An 18,530-nucleotide genomic window follows, 5' to 3' on the forward strand; every position below is an offset into this window, starting at 1 on the left:
TTCCTTGTGTTTTTCAATGTCTGGCTCAACAGTAGTTACTTAAATTAATTCAATACATATAAGTACATTAACATTCTAGCAATTCATGGTACTCAAGACTTAATAGAATTCTAAAATAGGGTTTTTTAATGTTTAACTTTAAACTTTAATGTTTGGTTGTACTAAAAATTATTCAAGCATTTTTTGGGTTAAAATGTAAAAAGTAAAACACTTTTCTCTATAACACAATCATATAGTCAAAATTATTATTTAATAATATGGCATCGTCAAAAAGTCGATTTTACAATAAACATTCAATTTAGGTGGTATATTTGATTTCAGACTTCTGTTATTCCCGGTATTTTAAAAGTATTAAAACAATATAATGTATTTCAAATTATAATAAGTTTCATCTGTATATATTATAAATTAAGATGTACTAAATCACTAATCAACGTATAGACAAAACTATGATAGCTAGATACCCAACATTCTCGTGGGAACTTCGAAGCAGTAACTTCTTTATTCCGTGGATTACCAATAGAAATATAACTCCAACTGATTACTTTGTGATTTTTAAACGTACATGATTAATAAAATATGTAATATTCCCCAAATCACGCATACATGCATTTGGCTGTCTTTTTGTCTGTTTGTAAAAGAAAGACTTCGAAATTGATAAAACGATTTTGACGAATTCTTAACTGGTATTTTATTATTTAATGGAAAACGGAAAATTATAGATTAATATATTCACTTTAACTCGAGGATAGTCTTATAATATAGTTTGTAATAATATAAATGTATAAATTTCTATCCTGAACATTTGATAACACGGCGATTTAGATAGGCAATTTAGCTACATCACGGTATTGAGTTTCTATTTTTCCTGTGTCTTTATAAGATACTCTTTAACTTTTGACACCAGTTATTTGAGTTATAACTATAGATAAATGTTTATCTCAATAATATACAAGTTTATCAGTAGGCTTGAAAGTATTAAAATATCACCAGGAAGACTTTTTTAGAATTATTCCTGAGAATTGTATGCGACCAGACCACAATACGGATGTAGTTCTGTAACTCGGCGAATACCTTCAATAGGTACCTACCTATTCAATACCTACCTTCAATAAGTTTTGAAAACCCTTTCATTCAAATGATTTGAGTAAAATTATTTCGCAGATCCAAGAGAGATTCATACACATAGAATTGAAAAATTTGTTTTTATTCGTCAATGAATTCTGCATCTTCATATTTATAAGTTATTACACTTGTTGTGATTTGAGGCATTTGAGGAATATTCAAGGTGTAATATTCAAAAGTTAAGTTGCTTCTGTTTTGTCCAAACATTGTTGATTACAACTAGGTTTGCTCGGAAAAAATTAGAAATGTTACGTTTTACCTAAGTACTGTGCGCAGATCACCCACCCTAGGACATTTCTGGGACTTGTCCAAATATTTTTACTCATTTATTATGTTACTGTCATAGAGAAGAATATGAAATTATACATAATACAAAGCATTTTTTAACACTGGGCCCTTTCACTTGAAAAGTAATAATGTTTTTTGAAAATAATTTGATTTTATGACATAATAATGGTCTAAAAAAAATATTTTTTACTTGTCATCGTTAGAAATTTCAACTCCTTAATTTATTTTAAATTACCACACATACGTGATAATAATATTTTACTAAGAATACATTTTGCTGTATAAAAATCGAATTTCAAATTTATGTTAATTAGTTATAAGCAATAACTTAAAAGTATTTAAAGTTAACGTGAGTGAAGCTTTGAAATGGTATCCATGTAGGCTGTTATATTCCACAACACTCGTCAACACTCATACAACTATTAGACGAATAATATGCTGTCGAATATGATATAAAGTTCCAAAAGTAAAAAAAATACTTAAAAAAAAGTAAACAATTTGTTAAAAAAATATTTTCAAAAAGTTTATACTTTTCTACACTATAATGTATGTTAACTGTTAACATTACCAGCTACACTATAACGCCCAGCTATATCCAGTATTGTAGTTACACATGAAATTCCGAAAATCGCTGTTTACAATAATTAATATGTACATAGCACAAACGTTACATGCCAAGTATAGTAATTACGTGCAATGTGTACAGAACACATAGTGGCGGTAATATTGGAAAACATAAATCAATAATAGCAATAAACGGTTTTTATCGTTCGTCGTAGGTTTGGCACACCGACAAATTATGAGTTAGCAAACGAGCAGCCGACGGACACGTGTCGTAGTTCTTAGAAATTCGTGATAACTCAAATTGAAATGTCTTCAGTCGTTATCGTGCTTAAACAAATACGGACGACTCGTAAATTATTTTCGACGTAAAACCTGTATAGACATCTTAAGCATAGACGGATACGTGTCGTAAGCGACCGTCGCGGGTAGAGTGTCGAATCCTTTATAACGTCACACGGTTATCAGATTCGATTCATTCATCCGACAGCCACAGGGTCATTTAACACACACTGTTCGAACAATGTTTACCCTTATTGACCCTTTGGCGAAAACAAAAGTTACCCCATACAGTGCACTAATGGTCTGGTGGCTAAAGTGTGAATATAATACACGTATATTGTATTTATATTTTATTTATATACATACATTTCTTCATATGTATATACAATATATACACATATTATGTACAGCGTACATAAATATAAATATACAATATACATAAAATATATTATTATTTGTGTACTACGATACTATTTTATTTTACCATTAACTAGAATGAAAAAACATAAGAACTTCCTTAAAACACATTTTTCCTTTCTCACAATTATAACCGCGTATGGTTTAATGTGAAAATAAATAACTTTGTTTATATACCGAAAAATTAGTGATATAAATTTAAACGAGAACAGCGCTTTTTTCCTTCAGTTGCTCACCAATGCAATTAGTGCAATTAAAATTACTAAAATGGTAACATTTGTGGAATCTGCAAGTGTCCTTTTTACATTTTTATTTAGAATTAATTAATTATCAAACATAACCTCGATTCACAATAATTAACTTATATTTTGTAATGCATAAATAATATGGCGTAAATATGTAATTGAAATATACTAATGTTTAATAACTAACTACCCATTGCGTTCATAATTAATAACTAAAACCCGTGCAGTTGTCCATAATATGTTTGTCCCATGCCTATTAGTTACACATCGACGAATATTATCACACGTATTTAATTATGAAATATATCTTGCCCACGTCTTTTGATTATCATTGATAATGTTTTACAATTCACGTAAATAATAAGTGTACAATGAGTTATCCATATATTATATTGATTACCAGTTCAGGGGAATCATATAGGTATATGGTACAATGGTCACTCATTTTTAAGCGGTGGATAGTACCTACGGTATACTATGTAGTTGTGGTGAAGTTTCGTTAGGGCACTTATAGTTAGAAATGAGAAATCTAAATTTGAGGTGAATGTAAATTTAATTTAAATAATTAGTGAAAATAAAGACTTTCGAATAAAAACAACGAAGAATTGAAATAATAATTTATTTAGTTGAATAAAACGGTCCGAACCTCAATGGTACAGATCATTTAAGAACAATTAGGTGCAAAATAAATACAATATTCAATAAATAAATATCTTATATAATACGCAATTTACAAGAATCTAAAAAAAAATAATTGTATTAAAATTGATAGGCAAACCCAGCATTACATATAAACGTTGTTCGAGTGGGTATTTAATTTATTAAATCCCCTTACCGAGGAGAAGAAAAAAAATCAACTCTCGTTAAAAGTTTATTGCATAGAGCCACAGTCTTAGGAATATGTGAGTTTTTTTTAAATAGTTTGTGGTACGCACTAGAACATAAAAAATTGATGTAGAATGGTTATTGTATGCTGAAATGTTAAAGGGAAATACAATTTAAAAGATCAGGAGCAACGACGACACCATTTATTAGCTTTTAAATAAAAACTATCAGCTATATTTTTATGTCTGAAAGATGGAATGTTTAAAGAAGACTTAATTTGTGTATAATTATGATTATCAATGGGTAAACTAAATTTGAAGGCTACTGATTTTGAAAGTGAAAAATTTCAATGAAATGAATATCAGTTTTACAGTATGGATTCCAGATAGGAGCTCTGTATTCAAGAATAAACTTGACTAATAAAGAAGTTAAATAAATAAATAAATAAATAAAAAATAAATACAGACGTTTAAACGATCTAAGGTCTTCGAATTCTGATGAATGGCACTTAAAAATTCCCAAAACTTTCAATGATTATTTTACAATACACTCAGTATGATCACGGAAATTTAAATGACTGGTTAAAGTTATTCCTAAGTTTGTAATTGTTGAAACTGATCTAAGTTTAATATTATTTATAGAATACATATAAATTAATTGGTCAGAAGATCTGTAAAAACGCATTAAGTAACACTTAACAGTATTTAAAGCATTTAGGCACCCATTAATCACGACACCCATTACACAAAATATTTTATTCATCTTGTAGAACTAGACTACCCTCTAGCGAGGAACTATAAGTATAATTATAATAACTACATGCTTCGACCACTAGTTAAAAAAAAATAAATTTATTGAATCTTTAGCTTGGATGATTGGAAAGAATATCGAATTTCAGTTAATATTATAATCGAGATTAAATAAACTAAAAAAAAAGGTGGTTTGATTGTATAAATTATTTTAAATTCAATTAAAAAAATACCGAATAACGCTGACAATTTTAACTTGGCCAATTATTACCAATTTTATTTGTTACGTATGGCTTATATAATTTATACGAAACAGAAATATTATAAAATATGTTTCAGTAACCACCTGCGGGCTTGTATTACACGAGGCCACCATCGTAGATACTACGGTATAAATAATTATATTGTATTCTATGTATTCTCTCTTCTACAGCTGCAGGGACTACACGATTGGTTTACTAGTTACTACACGACTTTTACTTAAATTAAATTTCAGCAAATATATACGTGTTGTGTGTTTAATATTATAGTATTATACTGTGCATACATAATTTAATCGCTGATTTTCACGGATTAATTTATTATTAAAAACAAAACATAAAATATATTTTTAGGAAATCGAGACGAACGATGATTACAGCGTACCTTGTAACTGCGAAAAATATAATAAAATAATAATGGCATCGATAAACGGAATAAAGTCGACCTTTGCATATTTCGATGAACTGCACACCATTATAATATAATACAGGATGATTTATAAGTCTTCGTCCAATTTTAAAATTGCATATTCATTTTATAAATTAAGATTCAGTCGAGAAGCAAAACACTTTTCTTAAAATAATCAAGGTGTAACTCAATGTGTACAACAATTGTCAATATGACCCCACTGGCCACCTGGCACACACATATATATGGTATTTTTTTTTATTTGTCCATCTCAACAATAACTGGCGGCAGTTCGCCTATATTCATATAGAAATTCTCTCAAGGCATGTTCGTCAGAAATGAAAATAAAAAATACTTAATGAAAATACACTTGACCACCTTATTTTTACAGTGGTGTGTGTATAGGTTGTTTACCTGCAATAGCTTACTTTCACTATACATACTTTATAAATTCATAATCGGATGAAGGCTGTTGACTCACTCTGTACAACACGAGTAGTACGTCGAGTACTATTATAATACAAACTGATGTACACTCGCAGCAGTACACTAGTGTTTTAATATATTTTTTGAGTAGGGTAATGATGCGCAAAACTGCTCGCGGTATTCTGTAACAAAGTAATGGCTAGGAGGGACGTTTGCGACACAATTAGATATTATACGTACCAGACCTGGTTATATTATACATATATATTGAAGGAGAGCCATCGCTCGTGTACGTTACGAGAAGCAGTCCGGCGAATGAATGGGTTTTTATCGAACCCGTAGCGTTAAGCGCAGACATTACAATTCGTTTCGCCGGACCTTGAAAGTTCTCCGGCGAGTACTGGCTATTAAATATTATGACCGTCAATTTTGGTCGTTGTCAAAAAGTCTCGATGTGACGTGTGCTGAGGGTAGAAAGATCAAAATATGTGAACTCGTCAACCTCACTGAGTCGACAGAGCGAAGAAAACAAAAATATTTTAGATAGAGAAATCCCCAATAACGTATAACCATAGAGTGGCCACTTGTCCCGGTGTCCATAAAATATGGCTTGCGTTCATTTTCTGATTTAAAGAGGTGACCAAATTCGACTAGATTTTTAGAATGTTTATTTACTGTTGAAGTTAGTTATAATTTGCTAGACATCCTGTCTCGGAAAACTATTTAAAAAAAAAATTAGATAACTTGCTAAGTTTACTATGAGAGTGGATATTGTCAGGGATTGTTGTTAATGCCTTTTATTGTCAGGCAATAATTCATTTAGCAATATTTCCTAGGCAATTAAAATCAACCCTGTACTTTTCTACCAAAATTGATAAAAATGTTTATTGAATTTGCTTATTGAATTAAAAACGGGCATGCTTTGTGAAATTGATTTATCTATCACAGTTTTGAGTTATTTATGGCCGTGAGCATTCTCTATGGGATATATCTATATACCTAGTAGTAGGTAAACAATATACATTATAAATCTCAGAAATAGAAAACTTATTTGCAATAATATTTGTGCACGAGCACCGGAGCACGTCTATTAGCATGTTGCATAAGAGTATAACTTATAGTACCCATACTTATATAATTGACTGATTTTCTAGGGACTGTGAAGCATTGTATTAAATTTCTAACCCAATTAAAATATTTTGTTGAATACAAATATTAACATTGTCCCTGCCAGTAGTAGACATCTAGGCAATTTTCTAGTCATAATAATATTAAAATATGTGTGAATGAAATAATACAATATTAGATTTTTTCGACGTTGTCTATAATGTTGTATGTGTGTTAATGCCTAGGCATTGACAATATCGTATATTAAATACCAATGTTAGATATAAATGACGACGGCCTCGTGCAATTACGTGATTTTTTAAGTTGCATAAGTTCCATTATTGACGGGGTAACATTTATATTACATACCAATTGTTAAACATATTATATTATGACAAATTGTCAGGGCAATATTTTTCTTCTATTTTTTTTTGTGGTTATCGACTGGGGTCACGGGTCTATCGAATACCTACATCATCGTTCGGTTATTTAGTACACGTACTACCACAATTATTATAATGTTACGAATTTTTTACTTGCCTTCGATTACGAACACGCCACTGTTGTCGGTGCTGATGACCAGCCGGTTGTCAGCCCACGAGTCGCCGCACACGATGTCGTGGCCAAAATCCGGGTAGAAGCACTGCGGTTCCCAGGGCGCTCGCTTGAACAGCCCCGTGGTGGCCAGGCTGGTGGGTGCATCCCCTTTGACGATGGTGTCCAGCTTGAGGGCCTGGCCTATCCTCACGAACTCCACTTGCCGAGCCTCCTCTTTGCGCCTCGAGCTGCGTGGGGGGTCCGGCAGCACGTCACTGAATGCCCGTCTGTTCAACATTGCCTGCGACAAAAGCGTTTTCGTTACTACAAGTCTCCATATTTACAATGCGTGTTTGGGTGTGATCGTCACGAGATCTTTACGGCTTTCAAAACGCGGTATACAATAATACCTATGTATTTTTTCAACACGTTTATTTTAACGATTCAACACGCGCCGTGAAATACATATTTCGTCAAGGCGATAACTATAAAATATGTATCGTTCTACTTACGTACGTCCCTATCCTGCACGACCACCCCATACTATACCTGAGCCCGGGCATTTTCAATCCCTCGGGGGCATTAAAAAAAACGCCTTTGCGCCACCACTGCGTTTAACCCGTTTTATCAGCACACTGCAGTCGTCATTGCAGTGTTTCAAACGAAAACTTTTTTTTGTCATTAAAATAATATAATATTATTATATCTTATAATAGAGCGATTAAGATTATTTTCGAGGATTTCGAAACAAGGACAACGATATACGGTGTAAGATTTAACGAGCCAGTTGATGATTACCCTACCCATGTCATGTGATATATAACATATATATAATATATTATACTACCAATGGATACCAATGGATAGAATTGGGCTAAATTTTTTTTATCGAAATTGACATAAACGTAATGTTGCACTGTCGTTTCAGTTTGTTTAAAAGACATTTGGTAGACAATGTTATTGTTCTCAAAAACAAAAAGATTTTCGTATTTTGGTTTGAATATAATATATTGTATTGATCTTTTCGTATGTAGGTATTTTATCATCTCAACATCTTCGAAAATGTCGATACCTACCTTTAACCTTACCCGGAGCATAATGAAAAATCACCATTCCCATTAAAAATTACTAAGTTAATTAATACAATTTAAAAACAAAAAATAGTATTATAATTTTTTTAAATTATTTTCTGCTTCTAGATTTGTTGTATTAAATGTAAAAATGCGATGTAATGTTCTTAAGATTGCAAAAAAAAAAACACTATAAATAAATATTCATTATTTTGCAAAAGTTTCGTGAATCTTGTGGACAAATGTTATTTTTTGCAACAGCAGAATAAATTGTACTCAAAATGTATTCATATTTAAAAACCATTAACTTTGTTACATTCTTAACTTTTAACATATCGACGCAGCTAGTGAAAATCCAATAAATATAATACCTAATATCTTAGGTTCAAGTACATTCTACTAGTGATGGTACTTAATATATTATTATATGTCAATAGTTTTGATATATCTTAGTAATATACATATTACCATTACACACATCGGAGATATGAGTATATTAGTCGGTAGATAAGTACTTATTAGTTGTACATACTTTATGAAAGAAAGGTCTATATTTTTTTTCTAATTTTATGACAGTTGTATAATTTAATATTGTTATGAAAATCACTTGTCAATTAAATAATAATAATAATAATATACGAATGACGGTCAGAATAATGTACGTGTAAAATAATTATGGCTAGGTAGGTATTAAGACCAAATTAGTTCAGTATTTTTATGATGATGTAAATCAAATTGGTCAAATAAGTTGTTTTATAGTTATTTAAAAGTATCAAAGATATAGAGACGCAATTTTTTTTTTTAAAGCAATCTAAGTTCAAAATTTAACAAAACTTTGTTAAAATCATAATAATTTGTAACTAATTTTGTAGTCAACTTATAAAATGTTCAATTGCAGTTTAAGTTGGAAATTTCAATACAGGATTCTTCATAAATATTAGTCCATACTGAAACCAAAACCTACCATAATACTTTAAGTAAAATAAATGACTATAGTTAAAAACATTATATCACGAATTAAAAATATTATGCTTAGACACTAGTCACAAAGACTGACAGTTTGACAGAACATCTAACCTCAGAATAGTTTTTCGTGTTCAATGATATATTATTGAATTTAGATTTAACACATCTATTTAAGTGACCCACTCGAAGCCTGCAGTACTGCAGCTAGAGCGGTATCCACTTGCTCACCTTCTTTAGTCTATAATTTTTAAATATCTCTGTCGCCTAATAGAATTACGCACCAGCCAAAACAAAAATGTATAAAAGTTATTCATGGACCACAAGAAAATTTGACAGAGAGATGAAAAAAAAGTTACCAGGTAGTGGAAATTTTGCAAGCCCCGTCTCTGCGGTGTGTAATATAATACATCAGACGCCCCAACCTGAATCGAACAATATTATCATCATAATAACCACACTGTTCGTTCAGCATAGCGTGTGGTAAACCTACCTCTACGTAAATATAATATTATAATTTATAATATATAATAATATTATACCTGTATAATTATGTACCGTGTGCGTATCGCGTTGTCCTCGCCCGCACGATGTGTTCGTGGTCGGTCGTTCGGTTATCGTTACTACACCTACCTACATAATACTAAACATATTATTCTCCTCCACCGGTGCGTATTTATAGCCAAAGGCGAGACGGTCTCTACCCACGTCCCGTGAAAATTATACGATCGGCAGGAAAAACGCATCTAACGATATGACGCTCTATAGTGTGCCACCAACGGTGTCGGTGTAGAAATAATATTATTATTATCTCAACACCGGGTCCAACAAGGAAATAAAAATAAAATATTTTCAAAAAAAATCTGTCTTGGAGATTATTCCTATCACCTACGGTACAAAATTATTGTGTATTGTTATTAAAATATCTAAAATATTATAAGGCTGTTTATTATATTATACATGCGAACTCTCATTATAGTTTGGCCACCATAATTTGAATTTTTTACCTACCAGTGACCGCTATACGGACAATTTTAGTGACCAATCAACATTCCCAAAGTACTAGGCCCACATTATCATTACAAATTGGTTGGGTAGTAATAAAACCTTAGAATCGTGGATATAGTTAAAATGTTCAATTCGGTATGCCAGGCCGATGGACCCCAGCAGATTTTAACTGATCGAACATGGAGACTAATATTAAGCAATTGCGAAAAAAATTAAGTGTGTGACGTGTGTATTAGTTTTTGGTAAGTCGTGCGTGGTAAAATGTAATCACCACATTACTATACAAAGATGTAATTATCGCGGATAATGGTTCTCATAAGTAAGTAGATACTACACAGATGCAATTTACCAGCGCAAGCCTTAGAGTTCACTTCGACCAATCCGAAAACGAATCAAAACTTCACCTTTTTAGACACTTAAGGCGTTAAATAATTTCTTTCATTTGCTGTCGATATTTATTTTGGATCGGAATGAGTTCCACTAAACAAACGAAAAACTAACTAATTATTTTTGAATATTTATAATTTAAGTTTATAATAATAATAATATTATGAATTTAGGTTCTACCTCACTATATTGTGTACGTTTACGTAATGAAAATTGAAACACATAAAATACAATTGAATACATTTATTAAGTGCTGGAGTAGAGCATCAAATGTTTATTAATCCATATGAATAATATGGTGATATATTATTGATTAGATGGAACCAATAGATATAAGTAAATTGTGTCCAAACGACTTTTTTATGTTGACTGCGCTCGGATTATTATCTGGGTTAAAAAATTATAACATAAAAATGAATCCCATTTTTTTATCATCGGTAGAAAATGGGATCGTAAACTGAGCCAGAAACCAATATTTGAAAATTATAATTTAATAGTCAAAATTTAAAATTAGACAGTTAAGTGAATAAACATAAAATGGTTAAACGCAAATTAACAAAATATATAATATCAACGATATTATATTACATAACCTGTGCAATTTGCAATTTCATAATTTCACTTTTTTATAATGATCAATTAAAATAGACACTTTGTTATTATTTAAACAAGTGACCATCATGTATGCAAGTTGTACGTTCCTTTAATTTATCTTATTACCACATTATGGTGATAAACTGATAACAAACGAAGTGCAGTTTAAATGTTTAATATTGTTTTCACCTGTAATTGAGTGCAGATCACAACCATCGAGAAAAAGATATATTTTGCTCTGCACCTGTGATACGTAACCTATATTTGTACATGTATAGTGAATAATTGTACGTTAGCCACCTCCTAGCTAAATGAGTTATTCGTGACTACGCATACATGTCGTGAGTGTCAGTATTTTTCTCAATGTTAAGTCATGTCCTTATTAATTTATTTTCATTTAAGCTAATGGTGCTAAATTTGATTATATTTGTTGGGTAGCTATCGTTTGCCGAATAACGTAATTCAAACAGAGAACTTGAATGTCAAACCAGTCGGTTTTAATATTTATATTAACAATAAAAAAGTTTTTTTTAAATATTTATATTGACTAAACGAATAACACCTTAAAACCCTCACTCATAGACAGAAAAACAATTTAACAAGAGGATAACAATACCTTATAATCTGTCTTCGAATATAGTAAATTATAAATTAGGTACCCTTATCTGTAGCGTCTAAAGCCTATGGCGGGAGGCTGTAGACACCATAAAAGTGTCCATTTATGTTTGAACGCAGTCCTCATTGGTTTCAATAAAACTTAATATAACCCACATACCTATTATGAATTTACATAATTTACCTGGTACCATCACTGCAGTAAACGAATAATAATTGTATTAAAATAACGTAATACGTATTATTATATGTACACCTAAAATGTTTATTAATTGTATAAATATTGAACGCCGGAGCAACGCTCGTTCGTTAGCGATTTATTAGCTATGGCTAACTGTCGAAACGTTATACGAATTTTGCTGCGTCTATATATAAAATTCGGTGTTATTTCACCGTAGTGGTTATAATGAAAATATCTAATTTGACCGACCGAAATGTCGATAACGCTAGCGTAAAATAATATTACATCGCACGACCAGCAAACGCCGACGAGTGGTCCACTTTAAGTGCCCAAGCATAAAGGTGTAATCATCTCACCCCAAAATTGGATATATTTTTAACTATACTATCCTGGACGCTCAAAGCCAAAGCGTAGCAAAAAGCTTCCATCGCCTATATTATTGCAGTATCCCAGTATTATCACGAGATTGCACGGTCATTCAATTATTATTTTATTTATTTATACTTTTGTAACTCAAAATATTATAAGGCATTTTATCTAAAAATAAATTATTCTTCTGTAAGATTATCTGATGTTGTAAAGATGAATTTTCTAAAAAACAATACTCAGTAAAATACGTCTTTTGTATAAATAAATATATTATAATATGTACATAGTAATATCAATGGCTAAGTTGTTCGTCCAATTTTTCTCAAAATTGTTGGATTAGTCACCAGGTTAATCTGGGTAGTATTTTTCATTTGGAAAAACACTATAAATCGATATCGAAGTAAAAATATGTTTTTTTGTTATTTTAATTTTTCCGTTTTTAGAGTAAGATAAGTTTTTTAGTGTACACTTATAACAAGTTTTAATTAATGAAATAGACAATAAATATTTTATAGAGGTCTGAATATTAGGCGGACAAATACAACAAGTCCGGACTTGTTACTTTTGTCTAAAACAATTCAGTCAAACTCGAGTTTTTAATAAATCACCAACTTTTAATATGTCCATTAAAACTTTGTATGACTACGCTTAAAGTACATTATAATTGCCATTTATAACAAGTTCAATTTAAATTTATATAAATGGAATATTCATATCATCTATATTATAAAAAGATTCTTATATTTTTAGTATACCCAGAAATATTTTGTCGCCTGCAAAACTAAGAGTTTTATTTTTTGTGAGCTTGGTTCAATCTATTATTAGTTATTGTTTGTCTTTACGTAGAATATTGATGTAAATAAAATAAAAATTACATTGAATGGATTTTTGAAATTTACATTTTTCAGCAAAGGTTATAACCTAGTAATGATATTTTTAATGATTATTGGCTAATTTAGATACTTTAAATTACAAAAATGTATGGTACTGGTTATAAAAGCTCCTGTGGGACTGCAATATATAATGTAAAAACTGAAATGAATAAGTCTTAGCCTCCGCTTTTGTTTTGTTTTTGTTAAATTTGTGTTCGATCCAAAACTTCTTTATCTACTTTTAGTAATAATTATGTTCACCCTAAACACTACATATGACGGTGTAAAATTGTATGATTATATAACGTAATAATATTTATTGTTTTTTAATTGCGCTTTAGCTTCGGTGACGAGAGCTTTTAGCTGTATACATTATATTTCATTTATTTTTGGTAACAATTCGATTTCAATAATATGAGACTTCTAATTATTCGTTTGTAATAATATTATTATACTTATATTCGATACCTATATTTATTGTATAATATTTTTAGAATAGTATATTGTATGTGCCTATATATTTGTAGTTTATTTTTTGTTTTGTTCCCTTTCCCACATCACAGCTGTAGTGAGTAGACCAACTATGTAATTTTTGTGTGTAACTTTATTAAATAAAACTATTGGTGTTGGTTAATAAATAAATACATATACTCGTATAATAATAATTATACCGATTTGTACCGGCAATAAGACATTAGGACGTTATTTTTGGTTTCGAGAAGAGGGTGTAAATTGTATTAGTTTCGTAATGGTGTTAATTTATTTTAAAGTAGTAAACTTCTACAAAAATGTTCTCACGTAGTATCGATTTATTCCTGAACGTAGCATATAATAATAAGGTTAGATTCCTTTGTTTTAGCATGGTGAAAAAATCTACAGTAAAATGTTTATTTAATAACGCCTGGATCTTACATGATTGTGATTGTAATAACATTGTAGTTGCACGTATGTTTTAATTACAATTTGAAAATCAAAACTTAGAGATTTAATAGACATTTTTACTGAATGTACCAAAAAAATTCACTTGAAAATATTTTCTTTTACTATAAATCATAAACATTTATGGAGAAACAAATTCATTTTTTACTCCTCTCCGTGTATCTAAAAACTGTTTAGCTATCCAACAAAAGTGAAAGATACCCGGTATCTGATACCTGTAATATAACAATTAAAAGAAAAAAAAGTATGTAAGAAATCGATGGTTAATATTACTTGGTTTTAATTTATGAAAGTATAACGTATAATTAATACATGAAAAATAACACAAATGACACAGAAATGTTTATTAACTGTCGTATTTTACGAAACCGCAGTGTGAAAAAGTCGATTCAAAAGTTTAAAACGTTCGTTAAAATTAATTCGTTCGCACCAAAACCAGTATACCGATGGTTATATATCCGTAATCGGTCGGAAATAACTGTTATTTGTCCATTCCTCAGCTGCTGAAATAATCGGAAGTCTGTGCCGTTTACACGAAGACCTCGAAAAGCACACACGTGGCATGTACACTCGTATATCGATTGTCATATTATATTATACTCAATATTGAAGTATAAGTTATAACCTTTCACACGAGAACATAATATTTTATAGCACGTTTATCAAAAACTTACCACTTTACTAGAATCCGACATGTAGTCCGAGTACAGGTCTTTGATAAGCATGTCAAGTGTTCGTTCTCGTTTTTTTGCAAATGTGGGTGTATTGAAAGTTGCCTTCTCGCCGTTTATCACTGGAATGGAAAAAATAAAAATAAAATAAAAATTCACTGTTAATTGAATTTTTATTGCCACAACACCAGTAATTGCGACGAAATTGATAATTGTACCCTAAACGTAATTTCAATTTCCTATTGAATTAATTTTTAAAAGATTATATTATATAGGTAGAAACTTATATTTTTTTCACAAGAGATGTTCAATACTATACATTAAAATCAAACATGCACCAAAAACCAATATAATTTGTTTTACGTGTCAGCGTCAGCGTTATAGTATTTGCCGTATCGGCTTATATTTTTAAATCACCCAAGTGTGTTGATTTTATCGATAATAATAATGAAAAATTTCACATTGAAAAAAACTCAAGAAACCAAAACGATAACAATAAAAATGAATTTGATTGCATTTAAATATTTATAATAATTTTGGAATGACTTTTATAACATTTCGAATTCCTGTTAAGCACACAGTTTTCCAACTATCGATAAAAGTTCGGAATCTTACTTTATACAATGTCTGCCGTTAGAGAATATTGCGTGAGTTATTTTTTATTGTTTTACTTTTTTTATTTTTTGTAAATGTTGGTGTAGTGAGAATACACTTAACACATTATTTGCAGCTATTTTAATTTGTACATCATAATAACCATAATATATACAATATTATAGTAGGTGTTCGACAAAATTCAAGATAATTATTTTGAAAAGTTTTAATATTTTTTTAATAATAATTTCATTAACTTAAGGCATCTATTATAACTGCCAGTAATACTATTTGTGGTATCAAACAAATACTATCTATATATAATATTATTTATAAGTCTTGAATGTCGAAATATGACACAAGCATAGTATGGAATTTATAACCACGTAAAGTAAGTAAGTAATAATAAAAAAAAAAACTCAATAAATGTCTGAAGTTGTAATTTGTGTTTTGTAGTCTGAAGATAATAATACAATTTTATGGTTGTAAAATATTACTTATAAAATATCGTTACGTGTAAAAAAAATCTTAACGCTACAGTAGTTCATTGTACATTTTTTTATTTATCTTAATATTTGTATTTTAAATAACGTATTGGAACACGAAACTTATTCTCGACAAGTCATGCTGCAATTTGTACTAACATTTTTATACATACCAGCACGTTAGATTAACACGAAATTTTTTATCGTTTATATGCTTTTATGGTAATGATTTTAGATGGATTTGAATACATTAAGATAGGTAGATTTATATTCCCTAAGCAGTACAATCACCTATTTGAATATCATGTTCTCATCATGACTATACATTTAAGCGACGCGTATCTACCATAAATGTGTGCGAGAATAATTTGAAAATATTAAATAATGTTTAATTCTTAAATAAAAAAACAATTTGACTTAAAACACTACCTATTATAGTTATTGTATTAGGGGTATCCATAAGTAAGTTTCTCTAATGCCATGAAATATGTAAGAGAATGCTCCAAAATCGAAACCTTTTTTTACACATGCTGTCACTTTAGTTTTAAAGACATTTTTGGTAACGTGGGGCGATTTTCTTCAATTTCTATAGGTAATAGGATGTGTTGTTTCGTAGAACCAGTCAGTAACTTCGATGGCGACTTCATTTAACTTCTAAATGATTTTCTTCAAGGAAAGTTTTTCGTTTTTGAAAATATAAAACTAAATAAACGTTGAATTTTCCTCGTACCATACACTTTTCTTGGAGCACAGTTATTCAGGAGTGAAACGGTAGTCATTATTTATGTTACTGACTGGTTCTGCAGAAATGACTTACCCTTTACCTCGAGGGTTTGAAGAAACTTGTGCTACATTACAAAAAATGAATGTTAAAAAACAGTGATTACCTATGTAGAAAAATTGTTTGCATCCTTCAGCAGCTGTAAGTTAATAATTTATTTCAGTTTTTGATTTTTCTTGGCATAGTGAAATTTAGTTATTTATAGATAGGTATGTACGCCCTTCATAGTATGAATATAATATTAAACATTTTTTTATACTTAAATTATTTATTATGCAATGTAAAACGCTGTCAAAAGACAATGATCACTTACTTTTGACAATAAGAAATTCTCTGAATTCTTGAGGCACCTTAAAGACTGGAGGACACGGTAACGATGGGCCAAAGAGCGGTACAGATTCTTCGGAGTAAACTACTAGCTTATAGCTGTTGTCTGACGAATCGTACGCGACCAGCGCAAAAACATCTGATGCGAAAAGTTCATAGGAAAATCACTTTATATGTCATATGTGGTCGTGTATAAATCTCCATATATTGTGGGTTATTTTTCATACGAGTTACAAGGTACAAAGAGTTAAAAATGTGTATGAATTGGTATGAAATTATATTACATATTATTATTGAAATAATGTTTTTATTTAGTATACACTTATATATATTAAAAATAACATAATAATACGGTTTTATGATTTATGATTTTTTTGTTAATGTGCAGGTATTTTAACAACATGTAACATTTATTGTTATAATAATATACTTTTAATATTAATTGCGTACCTCTTGACCTCCGTTTTCTAAATATCTCCACCCTAGACGGTCGTCGTCACTAACATAATGATATAATTTTTCTTTAAAAATTCCTCTCCGGCTCTATTGGCTCTTCTTTCATCCTTGCACTTCTAAATATAAAATAACCAATTCGAAACAACAGCAATAATTTTTGTTTTGTTATTCCACACTGCCCAATCAATTACTTATTGAGGAATGAGCCTCTCACCGGGATGATGAGAATCGCCAATAAAGATCCGTCTTTCCTCTTCTACGCTAAATTCGTTTAATGTAATAACATTTCACTTACATTTTTGTTATGCTCTCATACTACGCCTCTTTGTATATTGGGCTCTCGCCCGTAATTATTACAAAACAAAATAAAATATTATTTATATTTCCAAAGGCACGGATCGTCAGCTTTATAGCGATTCAAGTTTTCAAAGGATACGTGTAAACTGTGACTTGATGAACGCGGGGTTGAACTGAGACATTTGCGTCGCACCCCCGTCTACGTACACAATGTTGACGATGTCGTTCCCAATGTGACGTTTGCGTTCCACCTGTTCAAATTGACGGGACGACAACCATTATAATAATATTATTATTATTATTATTATAACATACGGGGTGGTGTGTATAGTGTTTGTTTCTTATAAATAAACTATGCATTTTTTTTTTGTTTTGTTCTGTTTCGTTTTTCCTTCACGCTCGTTCGGTTATCGTGATATAGGTACCATAATATTATATTATTATGTTTACCTGCTGTCGGTTGTCCTTTGAATACGGCAACATTGTGGACACGTGAAACATGATTTCGTGCCCTTCGTATATCGTGTACGCCGAATATTCGCCCGTCATGTCGCCTGCGCATAAAATAATTATATACAATATATTGTAATAGCGCAGTGTAGGTAAGTATACGCAGGGGAAACGACAGTAAACAAAAAACTAGAAATTATTTTGGTCTTCGCTGGTGGGTTAGACATAGGTGTATGTTTT

The 18,530-nt window shown here is 30.4% G+C and overlaps 1 protein-coding gene across 2 annotated transcripts in view; it reads right to left on the reverse strand.

The window, feature by feature from the left end:
* The window catches only part of LOC111036789 (GTPase-activating Rap/Ran-GAP domain-like protein 3), a 121,018-nt gene that overhangs the window by 17,492 nt on the left and 84,996 nt on the right, over positions 1–18,530 (reverse strand). For both annotated transcript variants that reach the window (XM_022318975.1, XM_022318976.1), the window contains exons 11-15: positions 18,291–18,394; positions 17,980–18,091; positions 17,074–17,226; positions 14,904–15,022; positions 7,235–7,532 (exon numbers count right to left, since the gene is read on the reverse strand). In XM_022318975.1, coding sequence (XP_022174667.1) covers positions 7,235–7,532; positions 14,904–15,022; positions 17,074–17,226; positions 17,980–18,091; positions 18,291–18,394 — 786 coding nt within the window. The remainder of the gene's footprint in view (positions 1–7,234; positions 7,533–14,903; positions 15,023–17,073; positions 17,227–17,979; positions 18,092–18,290; positions 18,395–18,530) is intronic.

The sequence above is a fragment of the Myzus persicae genome, unplaced genomic scaffold (assembly GCF_001856785.1).
Source record: "Myzus persicae strain clone G006 unplaced genomic scaffold, MPER_G0061.0, whole genome shotgun sequence".
In the NCBI taxonomy this organism is placed as follows: domain Eukaryota; kingdom Metazoa; phylum Arthropoda; class Insecta; order Hemiptera; family Aphididae; genus Myzus; species Myzus persicae.